The sequence below is a fragment of the Anser cygnoides genome, chromosome 13 (assembly GCF_040182565.1).
Source record: "Anser cygnoides isolate HZ-2024a breed goose chromosome 13, Taihu_goose_T2T_genome, whole genome shotgun sequence".
NCBI lineage: Eukaryota > Metazoa > Chordata > Aves > Anseriformes > Anatidae > Anser > Anser cygnoides.
The window spans coordinates 16,106,859-16,134,304 of record NC_089885.1 but is presented as its reverse complement, the minus strand read 5'-3'; the positions used below and the strand labels follow the sequence as shown (position 1 = coordinate 16,134,304).

Here is a 27,446-nt window from a genome sequence, read left to right as displayed (position 1 = left end):
CTTTACATGCAATTGATTTGTCGCAGTTGCGTGTTTTGCAGGGACTTGCTCAGGCACATCTCATTCCACTTGTTTTTGTTAAAATCTTACTTAGAAAATTAGTAGTAATATTTGTGATTTAAATGTGAGTAATTAGGAACTAAATTTGTTGTGAATAGCATTTACTAAACTAAACTCTGTTTTGTGATACATGAAGATATAAAATAACATCCATGAAAGATTATAATTTTGAGGAAAATTAAGTTTTGATAACTAAGTTAGAAGAAGAAATATTTATTTTTTAATTTTATTTATTTATTTATTTTTAATTCCTGTATTTCCTTAACAATGTTTGCACCGATATGAATGAAGTATATCACCTGTTGTATAATATGTTGAAAGATACTTCTTCTGAAAACTACTTTTTGTCAATTCTCCAACACTTCCTTCTCATCAGGAATGATTACTATGTCAGGTAAGAGTCAGCTGTCAGGGTTGATATTTGGAGGTGGTAAGGGGAAGAATAAAAATAAATTGAGTGGCTCGTGATCACTTCTGAGTAGTTTGCTCTGTAGCTGATATGTTACATGATGCTTGTTTTTCTGCTCAGTGTTAATTTTATAAAGATCATATTAAATATAATACTTGTTTAAAAGACTTGAGCCTTACTTCCTCTAGCACCCTCATCCTCTAATCTCTTAATTTATTGAGCACATGACCCTTCAGTTGAGTTTGATAGCTTCTGGGGCTTCAATGAACTTATGTTAGTTGTATAACTAGTAATTCAAAAGTCTTTCATGATGCTCTGCATCTTCTTTCCACTGTAAACTTCTCTTTACCGTACGTGCACCTCGTTGTGTCTTAGCAATGTAAAAGTATTATGTATAGAATTTTTGTTTTAGGAAATGTTTTCTTGTAAGTTAATGATAAAAACAGTTGATGTGCAAAATGAAATTAAGAAGTAAAATATAACCTGAGAAATCTTCAAAATCTTAATTTTTTGTCGAAGTTTGGAATACTGCCAGGTCAGGCTTGAGCATTTACTACTTCGAAAACTCAATGCTATGTGGAATTGAGGTGTGTAATACCCTGCACTGGTTACAACTAACAATTCTGAGCACAGAATTCTCTAATGTTACAGGACCCTGATACTGTTATTTAGACAACAATATCGATTGATTAACTTAACAGTAAACTAATTCTGCAAGTGATGGAATTCAGTGTATTGATGACGTGCTAAAGAATTGCTGCAGCATATGTTGAAAATACTGAAGTAGTTAATGTTGTAATAGTGCTTTATTAGCCAGCGTACAAATAAGACTTGACTTGATCCTTTTACTAGAATTGTAAAATTCTTATACTAGGAGTAATAGTTGCCCCATTTTCCACTCCTTGTTGCATAAATTATTGTTCATGTTGTCTTGTAAAATGTGTTCTTTGTTAGACCTCAGTATTACAAGATAATTGAAGAATGCGTATCACAGATAGTATTGCACTCTAGTGGCATGGACCCAGATTTTAAATGCAGAGGAAGAATGGATGTGGATTTTACTCACCTTGTTGGTTTGTATACTACAAGCAATCTTATACTGTGTTTTACTAAAGTGTACGTTTTCCTTTCTGTACTGGTGTCTGAGGTTAACTTGTGTGAGTTTTCTCAGTTTCATAGAAATATGCATGTAAGTTACAGGTGTACTTGTAGAAAAGGCCAGATTAAGCTCTGCAGCCTTTAATAAATGACAGAGATGAAGTTTTCTTCTCCAATGTTGTATTGGAGAACTATGCTAACTAAAAATTGCTTTTTCATAAATTTTATGAATTTCAGGTCTGTAACAAATACCAAAAATTATGTCAATATTAACTGTTACTGAATTTTTAATTGTTATAGGGTTAATTCTAAGAATATTTTCCAAGTATTTGAGATGGTTTAGTAAGCTAAACCAGTCAGTTGAACATCCACAGTGCTGCAGTTCTTTGTGTCATTTGGGAAAGAAGCAGCTGAATAATACAATATCAATTAAATGGCAGTTAACAGCATTTAAAAGCGTTGCTGTAAGTTTTCTTAAGATGGGTGGAATACACTGTGTTCTTTAAATGGTGGCATCCTCTGGAGTAAATGTTTCGTATAAGGAAGTAGTTACTCTTTGAGAACATCTTCATTTGGGAAAAGCTTTTTTGGTGATGTGATAAGAGAAGGTGAGAAAGGATGTTGTACAGGTTGTGTTGGAGGGGTGGGGAAGAATTGCTTTATGAAAAAGTAACTTCCATATCTAAAAAGGTGTATCTGTGTATCTGTATTTTATTCAGTTATGACTAGGAACCTGGTCACTTAATCTTACCTCAAAATCTTTTCCATTGACCTACTAGTTGAGGGAATAACTGGTTTGTCTATCCATGCCAGTTCCTACTTATAATACAGTTAATTTTGTTTGTTTCACTTATAAAAATTATATTTTTTACCATCCATGAAAAGTCAGTAGAAGTATTTTGTACCACTGAGTGAAGAAACCTGCTTTACAGTCTGTCCAAATTGTCTTCACCTCTGACTTTTACTAAAATCAGAAGCAGCTCAGTTTTGGGTTTCTTATCTCAGAAGGAGGCTTTCTGAATTGAAAACTCAGAAGTAACTATTACTTCATGCTAGTGTAGAAGTCCTTTTTCACCTCATACTTAGGAGTAGATTAATCTAGAAGAGAAGGGCAAAAATCATTATGTGCAAACTGTAATCTGTTAGAGACAAAACAGCTGTAGTTATTTATCTTCAACTTAAAAAACTAGTCGTGTTCTCACTGCTTTTTTTTCATAGTCACAGATTTTGCTGATCAAAATAATTCAACAAATGTTTGGTCAGATCAGCCTAGTAATTCATTTTATCTTTTGTCTCTTGCTTTTGTGTCATGGTGTAATTGTAGTTGGAAGGGACCCTAGAGCTGTGATGTTTTACCTGACTTCTGTGTGTTGATTAATTTAACTTTCAGATGCATGTGTGGACAAAGCGAAAGTAGAAGAGAGTGAAAAAAAGGCAGCAGAATTTTCCAGAAAAGTAAGTCCTTGTCACCACTCTTTTTAAGTTATGGAACAGATGTCTGACAAGAATGCTGTAGGCTTGTTTCGCAGTAGAAATTTAGTGGAAACTTGGAAACAACGAATTTCACAGGCAGGAGGTTCTTCCACAGTTAATAGCTCTGGGGGTGTTGCTGTGCAAGGCTCAGATTCCAGCTTCCTCCAAAATCAAAAGCAGGTGATTACTATTAGCTGTGAATATTTTTCACTTGTATCAATCTCCCGTAGATAACTGATGGGAAAAGATTTCCAGTTGCTACTATTTTGTCCCGAAACATGTTGCATTTTAGGTGTTTGACTAAATAATGCTTTTTAAAAGGGCGGTGTGTGAGGGGGGAAGGAACGAGTTGTCATAGCTCTTCATCTAGTGCTGGCTTCAAACCTGTGTAAACGTACCTAAAGCAGAGTCATTCAACGTTTCAAAAAGCATCAATTCTAACTGTGGAGATGCTAACACGAAAATACTGCTTTAGCTCCTTATAATGCCGAAGATGAAGTATTATGTTATGGGGAAGAATAACTTTTTTCTGTATTACTCACATTTGAGCGTTATAGGGTATTTTGGAACTTGTTTTGCAAACTACTTCTTTCTTCTGGTCCAGCTCTCTTTTATTAGGAACTTGATAACTTAGCCTTATTTCAGTTATGGGAAGTCTTGAAATATTATCAGAAACATAAGAGGTTAGGCCTTTAAAATACTTTTGTAGAATTCCAGCTCAGTGTTCTTCTTGTAATAAAAATTTTTGTATTTCTGAAGAAGTTGATGCTTATCCTTCTGCTTTATCACTGTTCATATTTGTGCTGACAGTAACTTGATTAATGTTTTCTCAAATCACTTTTAAAATTACCTAGGAAATAGGAATTCAATGGATAATTTGTTAATCTCAACTGATCACAATCTCTTTAATGATATGAAATGCTCAATGCACTATATTGGCTGCAATAGTACTTAAGACTTGTATATCGTGTTGTATACTAAAGCATTCAAAATTTTGATGTTTACTATTTAGTCTAAAAAGCCTTTTGCATACCAAAGGGTAGTATATTTTCTTGAATGTAATAAGAATTTCAAAAGAAATCAGTGAAACTGTCAATTTTTCTTTCTTCAGTGTTAAATGGGGTTTCATTTTTAGTACAGTTATGGTGTCTGAATTTTATAGAAGGCAAATTGTTGTAATGCTACTGTACAGAATCCTGCATCAGAATGTACTTTATTAGTGCAAGTCAACATGTGTTCTTAGAGATTGGTTGTTTGGTCCTGAGGAAGAGTGAGTTAACAGAAGCTTTTGTATATGCTAATAATTTCTTAAACCTAGCAAACAGTAGCAGGATGAAAATACAATAAGAATTTTTCACAGTTATACTTAAATATTATAAATAGGACTTTTCCACTTTATATAGGGACATCAAGAGTCCCTAGTGTAGTATCAAGTATCAGTGACTTACTTGGATGCCTCCTTGTATATTGACTTGTGGATGATACTCATCCACAAAGCTGTACTCATCTCCCTCCAAATTTAAGCTTTCTGTATGAGATGTATACTTGAGTTTAAATGTTAAAATGTTGAACTAAGAGCTGTAATAAGCAGCTGAATCTGAATGATTCTGTGCCGTGACTTACTGATGGAAGAAATTATATCGTAGTAGAAAAAATGCATACTTGAAAAAACGATTTTTTTAAATGCTGAAAGTGCAATCTATTGGTCTGTATGTGTTATTGTTCAAAGAATTCCTGAAATTATAATATCTAGTGTGAACAAAAATGGACAAACACTTCTGTGATGATGATTAATTGTTACAGTTTGATGAAGAGTTCACAGCTCGACAGGAGGCACAAGCGGAACTGCAGAAACGAGAGGAGAAAATCAAAGAACTTGAAACAGAAATCAAACAGCTACGAACACAGGTAATAAAACTGAATTACATTAAGTTCTTCAATTGAAAACTGTTTTTACAGAATCAAGAGGAAAATGTCTTGGAGAATATTCTTTCTACAGAATTTGAAATGTGTGTTATAGTTGTATTGGTTTGTTTTTTAAGCAGTATAAACTACTAAAGCTATTTAATGGAAGTAGCCTTTTTCAAATAGCAGAGTGTTCAAAATCTGTCATAGATAACTGCTTTATTGAGAAAAAAAAATATTTAGGCTATGAAAAGTTTGAATTTAGCCTGACATTTTTTTCCTTGTTGTTTATGCTTTAATATCACTACTTCTATATGTTTTGCAGAAAGTGTTTTTTTTTTTTTTTCAGAAGGCTTTATATTTGAATTGCAGAGGTAGAAATCATGATAGCTGTGCATGTATAACATAAATACCTTTCAGAATGTGCATGCAAGTGAAGTCTGATAATAAATCTCTTTTTTGAACTCCATATATCAGGCTATAGCCTTTTCTAAAATAATGTTAAAGTAGTTTTGTACAATCTCAGAGATAAATGTAACAAAAAATGCAAGACCTCATGGAAGGGGAAGGTGATACATAATTTCAGCCAAGCTGATTTTACTTGAATTCATTTCTTCATAAGTTTTGCTCACAGGTACCAAAACTGTATGTCCAGATTATCTCTCCAGGATCACCTGTGAGGTGGAAAGCAAGAGATGCTCTGTGTTCACTTGTCATTACATCTATTAGGAGGTTCTTGTTTAATGATGAGTGGGGTTTTAGATAGGCCTGTGGCAACCAGCAGTTGTTATGGTTTGATCCTTTTGCCTTACTCTAGCTAATTTGCCATTCCTTGAGCATTAGCCAGGGCCTGCCTGTTGTACTTTTTCTAATTGTGGGTACCTTAATAACAGTGGTCTTACTTCCTGTTTGGATTAGAAGAGGAGGAATAGCATATGTTGTGTTATAACCTGGTTGCCATCCTTTTGCTGTCTACATGCTGGTCGTTTTCTGACAAATAATCTGTGCTGTAGCCTTTTCACAGCACAGGCTTTCTTGTCTTTATATAAACATGTTACGTTGTGTTTAACAGATGGATTGCTGTTCATTGTGTCACTAGTTTTCAATGCAAGTCATTCATGTAACTTGTGGTTACAAACCTTATGGTTTCTATTGCTGTTTTCCTTCACAAACGCTTCTGTTCATGCCTCATTGGTACCCACTTTAATGTTTGTTACAGATCTCTACAAGACAGTTACACTGAAATTTGTCAATCAGTTTTAATGAGTTCTCCACCAGTTGTTGCATTACAATTGTAATAGTACACTTGCGTAGTTCATGGGCCAAAGAAACATACCTTAAGCAAAGCCAAGAATTTATTTTTAGTCTAATCAGTTAATAATCCAGCTATATCATTGCTATTATCATATATCATATATATATCATTCATATATCATGAACACAATTCATATTATCTAGACATTACAGTTCATTATTAATAGTGGTACACTTAAAAGTGATATACCTTAACTTTGCCTTTTTTAACTATGCCTTTTTTTCTCTAGAGTTATGCTTCCCATTTACAATCTCAACTAACGTAGAATGTGATGGCATTTATTTCTGGATGCACTTAATTTCTTTTCAGCATGGTATTTTTTGGGGGGGGGGGAAATTTGACAAACTCTTGGTTTCATTAAAGTAGAAACAGTAAAAAATTGGGCATGGAAAGAGTATGTAAATTAGATTAAATGAAAAGCCTACATTACTTAAAGATTTTGCAACAAAAGATTAGTTAGTATGTAGAGGATTTAGAATATGAGCTCATGTGGCATTTTGTGCATATCTCCAGAAACTGTTTTTAAACCATTATTAAAAGACAATTGTCTGTGAATTTGGCACTATAATAATTTATTGGAATGGATATTGCAAGTGCTCTATTTTCCTTCCTATCACTGAAGAAACAAGTGCAGACAGTTTTAAAACCAAGCATGTTTGTCTCACTCCCCACCCCTGTGTCCACACAAGGTGTCAGGATAGTTATAACAACTCTTGTACTGCCCTAGCTGCTTCAGTGATTTCGTTCAAAAACGTTCCACCAGCAGTTTAGTGTTATTAAAATTAAATGTGGTTATTACCATCTTTGCCACAGCTCTCCAGGATGTCCTGAGTGGAGAAATTATTTTATTTCATTGATTAGTTATAAATTGATATGTTGTTCTCTTAAATGTTAGTGCTACTACTACATTGTCTTGGAAATGGAAACCATTTCTTTGTTTACAAATACTAGGTGATTCAGTTTACTTGGCAGTTTTATGGTACATGGTATAATCTATTGTAATCTATTGTTATGGCTTCTCATTTAAATAGGAGGATTGTTCTATTTCTCACTTTATTAAGGTACAGCAGACTACAAGGTAGACTAGTTCATATTAAACCTCCTTCCCTCCCCAAATGAAAAGGATTGCTCTTTTAAATTTCAGGGTCCAGTCCTGAGAAGTCAACAGACAGAAGTAGCACCACTTCCTCCAGTATCAACTGAGAATGTGACACCTTCTTCTCCAGCACCACCTCCTCCTCCGCCGCTGCCTGGTGTAGCAGTGCCACCTCCTCCGCCGCTGCCTGGTGTAGGAGTGCCACCTCCTCCGCCGCTGCCTGGTGTAGCAGTGCCACCCCCTCCGCCGCCACCGCCGCCCCTGCCTGGTACAGCAGTGCCACCTCCTCCGCCGCCGCCACCGCCGCTGCCTGGTACAGCAGTGCCACCTCCTCCGCCACTGCCTGGTGGAACAGTGCCACCTCCACCTCCGCCACCACCACTGCCTGGTGCAGCAGTGCCGCCTCCGCCACCACCACTGCCTGGTGGAGCAGTGCCACCTCCACCGCCACCGCTACCGGGTGGAGGAGTGCCGCCTCCACCACCGCTTTTTGGTGGGCCTCCTATGCCACCACCTCTTGGAGGTGTTCCTTTTGCTCCCTTTCCAGTGATACCAGCATTACCACATGGAATGAAGGAGAAGAAAAAATATAAGCTGGAGGTCTCTATGAAGAGAATCAACTGGTCAAAGGTATTACAAAGTGTTTTTTTTTTTTTCTCCCATTGATTAAAAAGTGGCTTTTGAGGAAGAAGGTAACATGTCAGGCTTTACATTAGGTAGCTGATAGTACTCATGAAGTTCGGGGAATTCATTAAATCCTTTATACAAAATACTTCTAATGCACTGGTTGTGATGCAGCTGGTATTGGTTTTCGAGGACACTTTATCTTATGGGGGAAACTCAAAGTATTTAATACTGAGCATCCTGTATTCTGGGGATATGAGTAGCTAGCAGATCTGAAATTTTTTTAGTAATTTCTTGTAGAGATAGGTTCTATATGTCTTCAGCTGTAACTGATGCTTGGTTTGCCAAGTAAAAACTTCAGAAGTTAAATGTTGTGTTTCAAGTAGGTTTAAGTTATCAGACAGTTTAAGTGTATACTTTAATCATGTTACTACTACTTTCAGTAGATTGAGTTAGTTAAAAGATGACTAGTATTTAGGATTGGGGAAATGAATCTTGAAGTTGACAGTTGGGTAGAAAACCGTTGGGAAGATTGCCATTTATGAATCTTGGCAATCTGACAGTTGACAGAGGGATCTGGAGTCAAGGGATGACTACCACTGTGTTTACTTAATTGAAGTAGCTGTGGCTGAGTAATAAGAAAGGATGTTGCAAAAGGAGATGAACTTAGAGAAATTAAGTCTCTAGCAATAAAATGCAGTAAAACCTGGTGCGAATGGTTAAATGATATTTTTGGAAGACACTGCAAAGCAGAGCTCTGATTTTGTTTTTGTCTGCTATGGGTTAAGCAGTCTGTTGGAGTCATAAATTGTGTGTTTTGTATGTGCAGTAAATAATATTTTTGTTCGCTTTTTTGAGGGCAAGTTAAAAGTGGATAAGGCTTCCAAAATGTGTAATTTTAGGTCTGATATTGTCTCAACAGCACAGTGCTTTGGTTATGCTCTCTAGGAATTTCTTTTAAAAAAAAAAAAAAAGTTTGAAGGAAACCATTATGGTAACATTGATAGTGTTTTTTTTTCTAGTTTCCTTTCAAAAGCCTTTCATGAAACGTAAGAACTTGACTAGTCCCTCAAAAAACTGTTGGGAAGGCATTGGAGAAAGAATTTTTCCTAGTAAAAAGCGACATCCTTACTTGCTGTGATAAGTATACAGACCTATACCACTAAAATTTTCTTGTGAGGACAGATGTCTTGATGGGAAGTTGTGTTATTTTGAGACTAGTCCTCTGAATAAATAATTTATTTTAAATTAAAGCATTAATTAGGAAATGAAACAAATGATTTTGTGTTCACATTTTTCTTCTTATGATGTGTTCTGTAAGTTTTAAAAGAAATTTGATTTTCATTGCCTTACCTGTCAATGATAGTTGTACTAGAAAGCATACTTTAACAGCAGCATCTTTCATAAGTCTGGTTTTAAGATAAATGCCTTTCTCTGGGAAAGGCACATGTTTACGCTGATATTGCAGAGCTTATCATAAGGTAGTAAAGACAGTGGTGTTACATCGTATCAGTTGCTACTGTTAGTATTGAAGAGATGCTTTTTTAATTCTGAATTTAAATATTTTTTTAGATATCTAGTTTTGTTTAAAGTTGTTACTGTACTGGATTTAGCAGTAGGCAGTTTTAATATTTAACCGGTAGAGTCATTTGACTGGTAGAGTTGTGAAGCTAATGTCCCTCCCCATTTATTTTACAAGTACAGGTGATACAGTGTAGTATGTGAGTTTTTAAATGAGATTTTTTGACAGAAGTTGTTTGATGTTTGGCAGATGAGTAATCCATGAAGCTAATTTAGTTCTCACACAGTTCTTTTTGAAAAAATCCCTGGGTTGCACATTGCTGAGTGAGATTATTTGTTTCCATGAAAACTTTCAGAGGATGTTTACTAGGCTTGGTGGATTTAGGTAATGACAGCAAGAGATGGTGGAAGGTACCTACTTCCTTTCTCTTTTGGCCCTTTGACTGTTCTGAGGTACATGGAGTATGATCAGTGAGTGAATGCTCACTGAATTTTTCTTCTGCAGAATGTTGCTTGTATTGTTGATCCATGGCAAAGTGGACTGAAAAACTGTCATGATCGAGGTGAAAAGAAGGGGTACCATTCTATTATGTGTGAACAATGAATTGTAACTTTGCATTGAGTTGCATAACTATATACAAACATTGAGGAACAGTTTTAAAGTAGTTTGCAACTAGCAGTTATCCAACAGCATCCTATTTTATATAGAAAGCTTCCGTGCTGTTTAAGTCTAATCTAGTTTTATGTTCAGAGAATGTCGATATCTGTGCTGCAATGATACTTAAGTTATTGATCTCAAATATTCGTTGATTTCAAATTATTTCTGTGCTAGGGCAGGGTTGTGGCCACTGGGAGGAGCTATGGGACTGCTTAAGTGAAATATTTGGGCACCATTATCTTGTACTGAATGTGAGCTATTAGAATCTAACCCATTTATATTATTTATACTTACGCAAACTTTTTTTTTTTTAATCTTAAAATATAAGCATCTACATGAACAGTGAAATAAAAGGGTAGTTTCTGATTTGCCAACATGTGACCATTGTTACTTGTTGAAACATAACTTTGTTGGGGGATGGTGTGGAAGAAGTTACACAGGTATACATGTATGATTAGATACATATTTCTGTAAAATTTCTCTTTGATCAGTGTAGCCACTGTTCTTTGCATCAAAGAGAAGAATTTGAGTTACTTCATAATTGTGTATAACATCTATTGAGTGCACACTCAGTAAGTTTGCAGACAACACCAAGGTGGGGGAAGTGTCGATATGCTGGAGGGTAGGAAGGCCCTGCAGAGGAACCTGGAGGGGTTGGATCTATGGGCAGAGGCCAATGGGATGAGGTTCAACATGGCTAAATGCCAGGTCCTGCACTTTGGCCACAACAACCCCATGCAACACTAAAAGCTTGGGGCATAGTGGCTCAAAAGCTGTGTAGAGGAAAAGGGTCTGGGGGTGTTGGTCAATGCTCAACTGATCGTAGAAAAATAAATAAAATCTTATAAACTGCCCTGAACCTACACAACAATTTTTGTTTGAATGTGTTCTTTAAGAATTCTTATTTTTTAATACAACATATAATACATAGAACATAACTAAATGCATTTCAGTCCAGTTATCGCAACAGTCCTGTGGAGTTGGCTTTAATTTGGCTATTAAAAGTATGAGTTATTAACTTTGGAAATGACATTTCTGTTTCAGGTTGAGCCCCAAGAAATAGCAGAAAACAGCTTTTGGGTAAAAGCTGAAGAAGATAAATTTGAAAGTCCAGAATTATTTGCAAAATTGGCAATCACCTTTGGAACACAGGCTAAAGGTATGTTCTTCTTTTACTTTGTCTCATGCTTTTATTAAGTTTAAAGCTGCAGTGGTGGTCTTTTTATGCTTTGTGCAATGCTATAGAATTATACAATACTTCTAGAGTAGGAAGATGATTTACAATGTGTATTTAAGCATTGTCATCTGTTACTGGAATTGTGTCCCTTTCACTTCATGGCCTTGGGTGGTAACAACCTTATGTAATAATGCATTCCAAATCTGCCTAGTATGTTCTAGACAGGTTGAATCTTCAAATTAAATCCTGATCTATATTCAAATTCTAATACTAGCATCATGCTCATCTGCATTAATACGCCTAGCTTCACAGAGTGCAAGTTGTCAGGTTCTTCTTGATCACCTGGGAAGGGTTGAATGTGTAATAAAAATGTGCTTATTTGTACCACTGTGGTAAATGAAAATCCCACACAACTGAAAATGAGACTTAGAATCTAGCTATTACAACATGCAGTTAAATCACAACTCCTGTAATATGCCTAATGCCATGATTCTGGAATCTGCGAGTTGAAACCATTGTTCTCTTCTAAGATTTTCAGTGTTGTTGGGGTGTGGTTTTTGTTGTCGTCTTTTGTTTGTGTGCTTTTAATCTGGCGACAAACAGTTAAGTAACTGCTTGGTCCAATCAGGTGATAGAGCCATTTGTTTAGAACAGAGGCTACACTGTTGCTCCCTATTTGTGAAGGTAAGTTCAGAATTATTTGCAACACTTGTGGTCAATCACTTCTTTCTCCTGAGTCTCAAAGACACACAGTTTTTGCAGGGTTATCTCCTCAGAGTCTTCTTCCACTACAGGTGTGTGACTGGTCACACAAGTTTCATTGATACGTAGCAACTACAGCCAACTCTTGGTTGGCTTAAAGCTCAGACTAGATAAATTTCATGTCTGTCTGTAGCATGTTTTGCAGACATACATCTCCTTTATCTTTGCTTTCATGTTTTGTTTTTTTTTTTTAATGTGGAATATTTATTACATGCAGCTCTCATTTAAGAAAAAGTGCTTCTTACAAGACAGCCATTAAATTAGTTTTTAAATGCATGTTGTGTATAATCTGAGAAGCATGTTCCCCCGAAGCTATATACTGCTAAAGATAAATTACACTGTTACTGGCGTTGGTGAACAACATGTAAGGATAGTTTTCTGTGGGTTGAATGTGTGCACACACACTCTTTAAACTTTGCATAATACCATGGGAAACATCAGGTACTATACTAATTTTTGGTGGAATGCAATGAGGAATAGCTCTGTTTCTCTATTAGAGAGAACTACGCTGGAGCTTGTGTCAAGTCCACGTGAGGCTGGCTGCTCAATGTGTCATGTAAATAGCTTTTTTGGTAGTGCTTCTAGATTTAAAACAAAAAAAAATCCTTAACTTTTCAAACACTTATTTTGGTAGGAAATAATGTGTTAATATTTATATCTTGAGTCAGGAATGCAGTTATGGACAACTGATTGTTGGTTACAAATCTACTACTTAATGCTATCTTGAACTTTTTACGGCCTTCAGATGGCCTTTGAGTACTTATGAAGCTGCATGTAGTCTGTTGAAGTCTTATCATTAACCGTAGATTACGGTGAACAAGTGATCGGTAGTTCATATGTGGCCATTTATCAGCAATTTGTTTCAGACATTGAAAAGGAGCAAGTACAGTTGAACTATGGTTTAATAATAACTTAATCAGGAGCTAATGAGGAAGCCCAACAAATTAGAATTGAAAAAGTGGTGGGTAGTTAAAGAATGAATTTGTGATTTAGCCACAGATCTTTCATCCATTTGTCAACAAGTTAGAATATGATATACTTGAGGGATGTGGAATTCTGAAAGCTGAATGGAGGCAGATGTTCAAGTCAGATGATCAAGTATTTGTAGGCCAAATCTGAGTGAGCAAACAAACATTTAGGAATTTGAAGTGAATGTGTGTACTGAAGTTAAGTATTTTTGTGTTGCGGTTTTTACTTTAACTTTTTGGCTTTGAGAATGAACATTTCCTGTGATGCCTTGTGTTTTGATTGTAGTGTGTCTTCTGTTTGAACTTCAACTAGAATCCCTGTCTGTCAATTACAATAGGATTTTATTACTTTTAGAATGAATTTGTATTGTACTTAGGGGTATGTGATTTCCTGGCTGTTGTCTGAATTACAGGGATAATTCAGAAAAACGATACATAGTTTTGCCATCTGGTTAAAATAATGTGGAGTTTGCCACTGATTTGGGTGTGACAGCAAACCAAGAAAACCTTCAAGGAAAAAGCACATGGCAGCAGATATTTGAAATGGATTGAGAACCTTCTAAGTGAAAATGACAAACTTCTGCCTTAAGCTGAATCCTTTCATCAGCAATCTGAAGAAATGTTTCTGAATTCCTGAAAAAGCCACTTCATTAAAAATGTTGAAAAAACTCTTCTGAAATTATGACATAGCTGTCGGCTTCATGGGAGAAAATTCGTGTTGACCTAGTTGCACAGTTATAGAACAAGAAGCAATAGAAATTCTCTACATAGGTTAACTTGGTGATAGCCTTGCAGATAGTTTTCCTGTTATTCCTTTTGCCATTCTCATTTAATGGTTGTAGAAAATAACATGCCATGACAAAGGCTGGTAGAAATAAGAAGACTACATTGCTGTTGCTACCTTGAGCCATCTTTTTTTATTCTGTCATAAATTAAATAATTATATCAGCCAATTTTCACATGGGCTACCTACTATTTTCAGAGAAGTTACTGCCTATTGCCCAGGACAGGTTATTTAAACACCTATTTAATGTACTTCTATTTAGCCGGGTAGTAGAGAAAGTTACGTTGTCCTTTCTTTGAATTCAGCTTTACTTTGAGACTTAAAATGCTACTAGAAGTTGAGGAGTTTCAGAGTATCTAGTAGTAGCATATGCTGAAATTATTGCATCTCACAAGCAACTGCCTTCTTAAACTGCTATCTGCAAAGAGAAACATTAAAATAATAATCAGCATTCTTCTTTCTCACCCTTTGCCTTAAAAAACACAGGCATCACATTAACCATCTAAATATTAATTTTAAGGATAATCTAGAGTCAATTTTTTCTCTGCTTTAGTCCCATTTGTTGGTGTGATCTACTTGTATATTACAGGAGAATTAAAGAAATGCAAATAGAAATGCATTTTATTTTCTCTAGAGAGCACAGTCAACGTGTAAAACAAATACATAGGTGAGCGGGAGAAAACTGACAATCTTTAAAAACTTATTCTGATGACTTAGTGTTTATTATCTTGTATTTCATGGGATTTTGGAATGCCTGTGGGAGTAGTAACTGAAGTGAAACAAATGATATGCACTTATTAGTAAGTTGCATATTCCTTCAAGGTTGCAGCACTCAAACTTGATTAAACCTTTAAATTCTATCCATGATTCTATGGGACAAGGAAAATGACATTTTGCTTCCTTCCCCCCGCCCTTGTTTAACATAATGTTGTTTTAAGGTACTCCACGAGTAACTTAATCTTGGTTCTCACCAAGATTCTCTATGCTTCCTCATTATCTGAGCACCACCTGTTTTCAAGGAAGCAGTACTTTCGGAAAACTGACCTTAGGGAAAAATAAGTCATAATAGTACACCTCTGAAGCATACTTTTTGTTAGTTAAACAAGTATTACATTTGTAGCTTAGCTGCTTAGAATTTTAGGAGTATTTAACCACACAGCACCAGAAACAAAAAGGAATGTTCCCTTGCTGGTAAAATAATTTTATTTTAAATATAGTTACATACAAGTTTTCTTTTAAAGGGTAAGCATAAGGTTAAAATCTTTGCTTGCTATTGTGATGTTAAATGTTTAATATGCATGCACAGTGTAGAATGTCTTTAATTAGGTTTAAATTACTACTAATAGTCAAACTGCAGTATTTAGTCTGTAAAATCAGTTATGAAGCCCAAACATGAAAATAGGCATTGTGCAGGGAACAAAGGAATCATTAAATAGCTTTGTCTGTAAGACTTCCCAAGGTTTTGAGATCTTGGGATTTGATGTAAGTTAACTGATATCCAATTATCCCTGTCTCAGTACAGTCTTGAAGGATTTTCAGTTTTCTTCAAAAGAAATATATATAATTTGAATACCTTTTAAGGGCTTGTGATGAATGGACTCCAGGGCTTCAAATTTTCACTGAAGATAAACATTATGAGCTTGGAATTGTGCTTCCAGATGTAGAGGTGGGGATGATGATTACAGTCTCATGGACCGTTTTTGCAAGTAAATAATTTCATATTGGGTATACTTGAAAATGAATGGGCAACTGTTGTTATAAAGTTGGGTGATACTAAGAATTAGGACAGTCTCTGGACTGTAGGTGGCAATTAAACACACAAATGCATGTTTATTTCCTTGTGTAGCTGTACACTGTACAGAAAAAAAGGGTAGAGAAGGTATTAGTTTCTAACTAGTTACTTTTTCCTTTTAACTTGGTTAACAGCAAAAGATGATCTAACATCACCCAGAATTTTATAAAGTAGTATTAAGGAGTATCAAGAGGATGTGAAATTAATTCAATGAGTCATCCTCCTTAGCTGGATTATATAGTGTTAACTCTGCAGTGTTTCTTATGTCAAGTGAGGAGATCCAAGAGATCAAATAAATGCATCTTGTCCTTATGAGCCTGTTAAGTGATTTTAAGGAAGTAATTAATTTCTGTTGATGTACAGTGGAATACTGAGGTGCATTGTGAACTAAGAATGACACCTTTTTGACAGAGATTGTCCCACTACTAAAATTTTAGAATTAAAAAATGAATGCACTTTTGATTAAATGACTAACAATTTTCTAGAGAGGGAAATATTTTAATGAAGTTCAACGAGAATTTATGCTTAGTTTATTAATCCAGTCGTTACACGTTTCTGTAAGCTTGGGCTACTAATTTTTGTTGTTGTTTTGGACGGGCTGGGCTGGACGAAGAGCTTGATTATATGTCAAGACTTTTTTATTTTTTAGTGTTCTTGGCAAGAACCTTCCTAATAGCGAATCTGTCAAAGCATATAATCAAATCATTGTTGTTCAACTAGAAAAATAGTTTTTTGAATTTTGCTTTCATCCCTTTAACTGGCATAAAACTATATGGTCAGCTATGTGCATGACGAAAAGGAACATCAGCAGCAGTATGGTATCTGTGGTGCTTTGTGGAACATGATCTCAAGAGCTCCATGTGTTGTTTAATTTTGTGAATATTTGAGGCACAATTGTATATTGGGTAACAGTAAAAGATTAAAATGTTATGGTTAAGTTTTCTTATAATGTGACAGTATCCAACGTATATGCCCTGCTGCTATCAAAATGACTTTTTACTGTTTGATTGATAGACTAATTGCAAAACACTACAAAGCAAGTTAATGCCTTCTCCCTAAAGGATCATGTTAATTTCTGGCTCTTGTAATTTAGGTTGTGTATTTTGCCAGTCAAGAATGATAGTGGTACTCTGAAGAAATTAATTATGTGTACAGTAGATCTGTAAAGGTAGTAATTAGTACATAATAGTCTGTAACTACTGGGATTGTTCCAGTACAGAATTCATTATCTATCCAACTCACCTCAAGGGAAAACTTCTCAATCAGGGTTCTGTAGCTTCTTTATAATTAGACTTTTAAAATATAATTCAACAATCATTTTGATGCGTGTTTTGAAGATTGAGGTAAGATTTTAATAGCTGAGTTGTGGGTTGTTGTTTTTTGTTTTACTTTATTGAGTGTGAGTGAGAAAGGACAAGAGAAAATACCAAGTTGTGCATAAACTATAATTGAACAAGATATTAAATTTTTATAAGTATAATGTAGTACGTAACAAAATATAAAAAATGGCTTATCTTAATATGGTCTTGCTTTAGCAGTTATAATAGGAAAATACAGGTGGCTGTCCAGTCCTAACTTTGGTATCTCCCTCTGTGGACAATTTTTAAAACTCCTCTGTAGCTCAGTTTTAAAATAATAGCAATCAGGAAAAAACACTAAAACATGGATAGGATAAACTAAAGTGTAGTTTTAACTTGTTTGTGATTTTGGTTATTGCCAGGATTTCGGTATTTAATCTTGTTTTGTTAGTTGAGGAGGTTCAAGGAGGCAGCTGAATGTAGTTTGAACGGGTGGTTGTAAAAATTTAAGTAAGAAAGTGCATCTGACATGAAAAAAGCTGAAGAACAATCAATGGAGAAAATACCACTTCTGAGTAAGAAATAACACATGATGTGGTGAGGTTTAGAAAAAGGCGATGTTCAGATGAGACCATCACTAGTTGGTCTTAACACCTTTTGGCAACACCATTAATAATACCTATTTGAGAGTGATAAATGTTTCTAGTTTTGTGCTATAAGTTTAGAATACAAATGATTTGGGAAACTGTACTTGTGCAGAATTGTAAGCAAGTAACCAAGTTTATCCAAGTTTATTGTAAATGCTGACATAAATATTCTCTTCAAATTCATCTAAGGTAGCAAGGGGACTGGTGGTAGAGATAGGTGGAGGTGAAATACTGGCTATTACTGCAAGTAAGTGACATAGTAGACTTATGCGGGTGTTGCTTGTAATGCTTTCATATACAGTAAGTATATACAGCTTCCAGAGAATTCAAAATTTGTTTTAATCCCGTCTGAAGTCTAATCAAAATACAACAAGCACTTAACTATCATCCATTAGTTTTGCTGAAAGATAAGCTCAAACACCAATTTCTTAGCATCCACGCTTTCTTTTTTCTGACGTTATGCCTACCATTCCTCTGTTCCCATGAACAGAGAAGGTCAAATGGTGGTCCAATGTCATCAACATTTTGCATTCTTCACTAAAAGTTGTATGATCTAACACTAGAGATTTCTTCTTCCTTTTAAGTCTGCTTGGGGATCTAGCTTTCTGGTAAAATACTAATAAAAAGATATTAACAGTTTTAAATTTTTTTTTTCCTGTCAGATGGTCATTGACTAGTATCTCAGGTTTGCTTTTTTTCATTGGGGTTCATCATGAAGTTTGTTATAAAGCAGGCTGTTTTTCATCTCCTGAAGCAATTACTCCGTATTTTTTTCCTCTGTGAAACTGCCCATTCTTAAATTTTTAAATTATTATTATTATTATTATTATTTTTAATATCCATGGTAACTTATATACTTTTCCTGTTTACACAGCTACCAGATATTGAGGAGAGGGAGAAAGAGAGGAACACAGGCTAGTTTCAGAGAAAGTCTGTAGATAGTTTTATTTCTGTCATCCTTGCCCCCTTAGTTAACAGGTATGTCTTTCTGACATGAATTGTGTTATTTTTTCCCCACTATATGACCAGTTAGCCTTCCAAAGCAGATACTGTTCTTTCTTGGATCAGAATGAATGTTTTAGCTTCAGTCATTTACACTGAAATAATCAAGATTGCATGTACTAAATGCAGATTTTAAGTTTTTATTATGTTTAGGTGATGTAATATTTCAAGATTGATTCTACTTCTTTACAGTGTTCCTGTGAGAATGTTACAAGGCTTTGTTCACTATTATTCCTTACTGACTAATGACAATATGAAATATGCATCATTATTTATCAGCCCTTTCTTTATGCTTGAGGTAATGATACATTCTTAGTGGGGAGAAAAAAAAAATTCTTCATGATCACTTTTCAGCTATTATTTAGTAAAGAGGGCACGTAGCAACTAAAGAATGAGGTCTGTTTATCGCTAAATGAACACAAACAGTTTTCCTTCAAGTTTGTTTGTTCTTCATAAATAAAAAGAAAAGTGATTAGAACTTCCTAAAGAAAGGAGATGAATTTGTTAAGAAGCCCAGATCAAATTAACCGGAGAACTTAACTTTTACAAGCCTTAAATGTCTTCAAACTCCAAAGTTGCGTAGCACACAGCTCGCTTTAAGTGTGAGATCGATAGCTTCAGTTTGATACAGAAACCTCTGGTATTAAGTACAGATATATGTTGTGCTGGCTCAACTGTGTGTGTTGTCTTGGTGAAATTAAAAAGGAAAAAAACATACTCCTAGTTTATTTGTTTGGGGTTTTACAAACTGCAGGTGGCTCCCTTGGTCTTCTGGTTAATTCAGCATGTGTATTTTTCCTTCTCCTTACCCTCTGTTTCAGAAGTGTATGACTTCAGAGCAAAGGAAGATACTGCTTTGGGGTATAGGTCTACAAAGTGCTTCTGTGTCTTCCAGAATTTCACTTAGTTACTGCTTGATTATGTAATCAAATTTCATATATGAGCTTCCCATAGAAGTGGTCTGGTTTGTCAACTCAAATGCATTTGAGTTCTTTTTCAACAACAGAATAAATTCAAGTACTATGAAAAAGGGGGAGCAAGATATTAGTTTGATCTTCTCCATCTTTTCCTTTCTTTTTCAACATAATTTATCCAATTGGTACTGTCAAATTAAGTAATGGGGAAAGCTTTGTTATAAGTAAACTGCTGCCTGCAATTATTACTACTTAGATTTATAGATTTATTAGTAGATTTATTAGATTAGATTTATTTGTAGATTTATATATATATATGTGTATGTGTGTGTTTGTGTTACTTTCCTTCTTAAATGATCTTAAAATTAATTACATAAGAGTGTATTTCTTGATTAAGGATATTTTCACAGTGCTGTGACTGAGTTATTTTAGTTACAACATCTTAAGTTTTGAGTGGCAATTTAAAGAATCAATGTAGTAATGTATTAGACCAGGGTTCTTAGAAATTGAAAATCAAAATATTGAGGATGAATGGTGGAAGAGTCATTTTTTATCATAAAAATTGTAAAGGGAGAAGTGGGGAACTCTTAAATGCATGGATTTTTTCCCCTGCATTTGGTATCTCAGAGGGCCCCATTAGAAAAGAGTTAAGATCATTACCCAGGCAGCATATGTTATTGACAAACATATTCAAGAGGCATGAAATTCCAGTCTACTGTGTGATAACTGCTGGTATGTACAGAATGTTCTACTATACACATTGTTTTTCTAAGGAAAATAGAGCTTTTGTTTGTAGTGGCTTTATAAAATACAGTAGAGGAAGAGAGGCATTTTTTTGTATTCTGAAATGTCTATTTCAGTCTCAGTGATGCAGTGCTCAAATGAACTATAGCACATTTAATGAGCAGTTGAGGACGGAGACACATGTACAAGGCACACCAGGGAAAGGGATTATGTACAAAGACTAATTAGCATGAAATATGAATACATTCATGAAGTAGTCTTGATCTATAATGCTCTTACAGAGAGTATCTCTTCTTTGAGTTCAGAGAAAAAGAAATTCAGAAGTTGAACTGAAAAAAAATCTTGAAAGTGTTTGTTTTTTAGATCAAAATCTGCATGTATTTCTGGAATAAAATATATTTGGTAAAAAGATTAGACTGTAAAGAATGCTTTATCTAATGTCAAAACAGGAGGAAAAAAACAAGGTATTCTTCAAGGGTTGTTTTTTTTAACCTTTTTTTTTTTTTAACGGGGGAAATTAAGTTAGATTTAATTTAAAGGTAAGCACTCAGAACATGATTAAGTATCAGAACATGATTAAGTAGCCTATTCCTTTTTTTTTTATGACAGTTTTCCCTTAAATGAGCTAGTGATGTTATCTGTTGTGAAAGTTTTCCTGAAGGGTGGCTAATCTTTCCTGTGTGTTTATATATCAAAGTACATAAAATCCTCATGGTGGTAAGGAGTTGGAGGTCAGGCCCTTGTCACTTCTAGGTCTGTGTTCTGTAGTTCTGTGCAGGATGGTTTTTAAGAATGTTTTGTTTTCTTATGTGTTATTTGTAGCTGTGGCTAAATTTACTGAAAACTTTCTTAATACTAGTAAAGTAGGCTCCTTATCTAGTTACTGCTAGAAAGCTGAGAGTTGTAATTTAGTTTCTTTAGCTGATGTACAGCCATGCAGTTGGCTGTGAGTTTATGAAGTGAAGGTGGGAGGAAAAAATTAAGTTAGTGGAGAAAAGGATGGAAAATGCTGAAAAGAATCTTTTACTTACCAAGAAAGTTTTTGTTGACTATTGAATAGTTCATGCACCTATATTTTCATGTCCTGAAACCAGCAGGAATAACAGTGTATTTGTTTAAACAAATAAATCCACCATAAACAAGATATAACCAAAATTTAAGTGTTTCCTTATAAAATAATTCTTTGAAGTCTGCACGAGAGTTGTTGCCTGCATCTTACCAGGAGAACTATAGCTAGTTCATAATACACAGCTTCCTAAACGTACTTTCTCTCGATTTTCTGTTAAATGAAATGTTGCTTTTTGCTATGAACTGTCAAAATGTATTCTGCTTCATAGACAAGTTCCAGTTACGTATTTACTGACCTGTAATGCTCTTGTACTTAAAAACCAAAAACTTTTGTCCCCTGATAATTGTATGTGCAAAACTGATTTTTCTTTTTTGCTGATCAAAATTAACCGAATAAATAAATTCTCACCTCATTTAGAGATTGCTAGCTGTTTCAGCTGTAATTCTATTAGGAGATGCTTTGAATGTAATATCTTCCACTGCAAGAATGTCTGCCATATATGCAGCAAGTATGGATAGATCTATTACCTAAGTGAATAAAGGTTCTTTGGAGATAGGTACATTTAAAAAGCTATCTAAAGGATTAAGAGTGAACAATTATACTACTAACCTTCAGAATTCATTGAGAAATTGAAAGTATCAGGTACATAGGCAGATAAAAAGCTGATAATTTTGTGGACTTATTGAATTACTTGTTAATGGTCCCTGAAGGATGTAAAATTGAAATGAAACAATACTTATAGAGTATACAAAATTATGTCTGTGCAGCTGTGAGAAACTGATACTTTTTTGTAACGTAATTCCTTCAGATAGCTTTTTCTAGTCTTCAAGGTGAGAATATAATTTCTTTAAAACACTAACACAAATGTATTTCCCAAGGTGGAGAGGCAGGGGAATAAGAAACTTCCTGCTTAACCACTTTCTAAAAGCAGAATGTCATCGTGCTACATTGGTTGATTTTTATAAATCGTTTTGAAACTATCTAAGTTGTGTATTCTGAACTGGGAAGAAGCTTGGTTTTCTTACTGGCTCTCTTGTTCTTGCATTTAAGACATTTTTATCATTCATGCTGATACGTTGCCTTTTTAATAAGTTGTATTTTGCTTATGTTGCTAAAACAAAGGTAAGCAAATCATAGATGACATTCTAAACTTAAAATATAATATGGATTTTGTATGTGTCCATGCTTAAAGCTAACTTATGTTGGTAAATGTCATCAACTGGTAGTGTTGTTTGTCAAGACTGTTTTAAGCCTGTTACAGAATAGGTGGCTTAATTTAGTATTCTGTTGGGTCCCCTAAGAGTAATCTTGTAATATGGAAGTAATTTATCATTTTTATTGAAGGCAAAAAACCACTGCACATACATTCGCTGTGCGTGAGAGTGTTTTGAACACCCTTTGAAATTCTGGGGCTCCAAGGAAGTGTTTTCAGGTCAGATCTATTAGACTGTAGCAATAACATACGAAGCCGTACAGCTTCAGGCCAGTTAACCCTGGTATTTTGTCCTAAACAGATGACTGAGAGTAGATGCTTAGGTTAAGGTATAAGAAAAAGGCAAATACACGTTACTTAGTACATAGAGACTGTCTCTGTAGACTATACAGATAGAATAAACTGAATGCATTGATACTTCCCGGCTTCAAACAGTTCAGTTTTTGAGTGAGAAGTTGCATCTTTATACATGGCAAAGTGCTCAGTGTTTTCTTCAATGAACTCATGCAATCTTTTAGCATTCATAACTTGTGCCATTGATCTCTGTATTTCAAGCCTGCTTTTTGCTATTCTTTTATGGTTTGTTGCTGCCTTTTTTCTCTTTATAAGTCCTATTAATAATTCCTTTCCACTTTCTCAGTGCTTTCAAAGACCACTGTCATACTGGTGGGGAAAACCGAAAGTGTATATTATACACAAAAGGCAAACAGTAAGACATCACTGTGTGGTGGCTGTTACCTAATAAGTATCAGTTGACCTACTGCAATAATTAGAAAACAATGAAGCAAAGCATCATGTTTTTCAACCATCTCAATTACTGTCTGTCAGTAATTACTCAAAAAATATATCAATTACTCTTTATCCTAAAGAATATTGTGTTAGTATGGTAAAAGCATTTCACTGTCCTGGTATATTGCAGCTCCGTTGGGATGACCGTAGATCGATCTTTAGTTAGAGTGTCTGTAATGTAGAAAGATGCTTTACATGTGTTCTGTGGCAGTTCTTGCTCCAAACAAGCCACTGTCCTCATAATGTGTCTGAATAAAACTCAGTAATTCTAACTTAAAGGTAGAAGTAAGCTGTGTTCTTGTTACTGGTTTGTGGGCACAGATGCTTTTATAATATTAAGTTGAAAGATATGCTTGTTATATTTTACACACAACTACTTAGATTTATTTTATACTGTCCATGACAAGACCACATTTTCAGGTGACACAGACTTCTACACCTAGAGTAATTTCTCAACATTTTATTAATAAGGAAAAAGTTGCTATTAGTATTTATCAAAGCTGTGACTTCCAGTCAACATCACAGGGCACTGGTTACTGGTTATAGAAAATAATGGAATCTCTTAAGAAAGATAATTCCCCAGTTTTTAAAATATAATCTCTCCCATATGAATTTAGGCTTTGGATTCAATGACTATGAAAGTATCCCTTTGAGTTCTGCTTGTTATTCTGTTTAATAAAACAGTAAATATGACCATATTACCAGTGTTATTAATACTGATAATTACTTTCTCAAGCCTAGTAATTGATTTTTTTTTATTCTTTTATTTTTAAGTTTAAATTAGTAGGAGAGTACAGTTCTTTTTAGGAAGCATTTAATGGAATTTTACAAGTACTAAGTCAACAGAAATGAAACATTATGTAGTTAACTGCGTAGGTCAGACTGTATATCCAGAATACATTAAATTACACTTAAACTACAGACTACAGTAGATGGTGAGCAAATGGAGGATTTGGGGATTATAATATATACAAGTGAAACAGTTTTTCATGCAGGTTTGTTTTAAATATTGATAACAGCGAAATATTTTTAAAAGGGAGAGGATATTAGAAGGTGCATTTGGGGATGTGTGTTTTTGTGTGTGTTTAAATATTCACTCAGGGACTTCACATATCAAATAGCACAGTGTAGTGGAGGGTTTTTTTTTTTAAAACTTCAATTTCAGTAAAGACTTAGTCTGTGCACCAATATCTACTTAACTTGGGTGTATAAAAGGGTTTTAGATCTTTCAATTCTTTTTAGCGTCGTTATTTATAAAATTCATTTGGAATATGAAATTCACGTGTCTTTATTGGGGAAGATGTGCCTGTTCAACTGGAACAGTAGTTGAGCTATTCGTTTAAAAGACTTTTGCTTGCCAGACTTGTCATAATAACAGAAAATGAGTTTATGAAATTTTTGATGAAATAAGCAGTTTTTCCAATGTTTTGTTTTACTTTGATTTTTTTTTTTTTGGTCTGGAAAATACTTCACTATTCTGCCTCACAGTCTGTTGTGATAATGACCTAATATGTGAGGGGAAAAAAATAACTGGGACATGAGACTGTCTAAATTAAAATTACTATTATAGGAAGTATTTTATTTTATTTTATTAGACAAATGTGTTTTCTGACCCACATAGAAACTTACTGTATTACTTCTAAAATGCATTGGCTGATCTTTTTAGTAATTAGTCAAGTACTGATGCATAGACAGTGAAAATCTATGATGTCTCAGTGCCCAGCAAAACCCACCAGTGATAAATGCCTCCTTGTAGAAAAAGCCCTCTTTTTTTTTTTGTGTGTGTTCTGTGTTGCAGGTGTTGAAGTATGGGCAGTGGCAAAAGGAGAAATGGGGTAGGCAGTCCTGGGGCTTTCTGCCTTGTAAATATTCATGGCGGGAATATGAGAGAAGTGTCAATGGAAAAGGCTACAAGGTTTTATTTCAGCTTCCTACAGCACATTATACAAGACAGTTAAGTAGGCCCCATTGAGGATATTTTCAGTTGAATCATTTTTTGCCTGCTGCTGTTTGGTTTCTAATGGTCAGAAGGAATTTCTGTGATTGTATTTGCACATATTTGCAAAATGCGCGTAATACATCTTGCATGTATTTCTGTGACCACTTGTATTCCTTTAATTGTTGCTATTTCCTTAGTCTTCCAGAAAGATCAACATCTTTTGGATGGACTTTTATCAGTGTAAACAGAAGGAGGCAAACTTGTGTGTGTTGTTTTTTTTTTTTATTTTTTGTAGTCCAGGCATATGCTGATAAAAAGCTGGGAGCAACTCTAATATGGAATGGTTATTAAAGTACATTTGAACTGTACAACTAAACTGCACAAGTTACATACATTTTTTCAAATTGCAGTTGAAAATTAGGCTAGTTTACAGCCATTTTAGGGCAATTTTAATAGAATAAGAATATTTAATATATTCATTAAATGTGATGGTGAAATTTAATAGCAGTTGCTTGCATTAGAAGAGTAAGTAATAGGAATACCTTTGCTATTTTTTTAACAAAAATTTCTTGTAAAACTAAGTTTTGTTTTTTTTTTTTTTCTTCCATGGAGCAGAATCTGTTGGTTGATGTTGCCTTCTTCAGCTTGATTACATTAATTAGGCAAAAAACATACGAGATGTGATGTTCCATGTTTTTTCTCCTGCTGGTTTACTTTTTTTTTTTTTCCTTTTTTCTTTACTAAGAATCATTTTCAGATCAATTGCTTGCTTTCTTTGTAATATTTTTTTTTCTTTTTAGTGCTATATTAGCTATTTAGCTATTCTGATTGCAGAAAAAGGACAGAACAACAGCAGGAGTGCTTAATTTTATGTCAGGAATTGATAACTGAGTGATTTTAGGTGAACCTAAAAATGCCAGGTGGCATTAGGAATAAACATGAGATCACACAGCTGCTGACAGGATTGATGGAGGGTGTGGCTAGCATCTGTTAATGCTCCTGCATTTATCTCTGGATATTTAGGGAAATGGTTTGTGGTTTGTCATGTTTTCAGACCAAATCACAGTGTGGAGACTAAATACGTTTGGCTACCACGTGGCTTAGATCACAGGAGATGTAATTTATGAATTCCATGACATCCTACATAACATGTTCTGCAGGAGAGGTGATGCAGTCCAGGAGAGAAGTTGTGGTTTCAGCTGTGCTGTTCAGAGTCCAGGAACAGGACCCTGACATCTTCCAGAATCTGGGATCCATTGAATATTCTTTAGCTTAATCAGTTACTGGATTAAATAAAGAATATCTCCTCAGTGACGGGTTTGTTCAACTTGTGCTGTTGTCATTGTCGGGGCTTACACTGAAGATACTTCTAGACACGTTCGCACTTACAGATGATCAAGATTCTTTGCATAGTTTGACTGTCTGTTTCCTTGAGCATACAAAAACTTCCTGGAGTTCAGTTTTGTTGTCTGGGGCAAAAGGTTCGTCATATTTTGTTCACTGAAATAAATGGTTGCTCCGAGTCCACAGGCTTATGCCGCTAGCTATGCTAACCAGGCCTCACTTATGTGAACTGATGCATTTCCATTTCAGTGAGGAATTGTGTGGTGAGACAAATGGAAGGATTTATTGTTGGTGTATCAGTGAGGAAAGAGTAAGCGCAAGTGTGAGACTACTATTATATAAAACTTTATTCCCTGTGCCTTTCTTTGACTTGTATTGACTTCGACTCCTGTTGATGAGCAGGCTCAACATGAGCCAGCAGTGTGCCCAGGCAGCCAAGAGAGCAAGCTGTATTTTGGACTGCATCAAACACTTGGTCCAGCTGGTCAGAAAAGCTGATTCGCCTGCTATAATTAGCGTTGGTGCAGCCTTGCCTTGAATATTGTGTGCAGTTCTGGGCTCCACAATATGAAGACGATGTTAAGGTCCTTGACAAGATACAGAGGTAGACAGCAAAGCTGGTAAAAGGGCTGGAAGGCATGTCCTGTGAGGAGAGGCTGAGGGCACTTGGGTTGTCTGGTCTGGAGAAAAGGAGGCCAAGAGGCGACCTCCTTGCTCTCTGCAACTCCCTGAGGAGGGGAAGTGCAGAGCGAGGTGCTGGTCTCTGCTCCCTGGGAACCGATCACAGGACACATGGCAATGGTGCAGAGCTGCGCCGGGGGAAGTTCAGACTGGACATTAAGAAA

General features: G+C 35.1%; 1 protein-coding gene across 8 annotated transcripts in view; it reads left to right on the top strand.

Annotated features, from left to right (window-relative positions):
• The window catches only part of DIAPH2 (diaphanous related formin 2), a 246,342-nt gene that overhangs the window by 38,211 nt on the left and 180,685 nt on the right, over positions 1–27,446 (top strand). For all 8 annotated transcript variants that reach the window (XR_010834759.1, XR_010834760.1, XM_067005015.1 and 5 more), the window contains 6 exons: positions 338–454; positions 1,424–1,542; positions 2,958–3,022; positions 4,844–4,948; positions 7,405–7,986; positions 11,204–11,318. Coding sequence is in view for 6 of the 8 variants with exons in the window: in XM_067005015.1 (XP_066861116.1) it covers positions 338–454; positions 1,424–1,542; positions 2,958–3,022; positions 4,844–4,948; positions 7,405–7,986; positions 11,204–11,318 (1,103 nt within the window). In the remaining 2 variants the exon portion in view is untranslated. The remainder of the gene's footprint in view (positions 1–337; positions 455–1,423; positions 1,543–2,957; positions 3,023–4,843; positions 4,949–7,404; positions 7,987–11,203; positions 11,319–27,446) is intronic.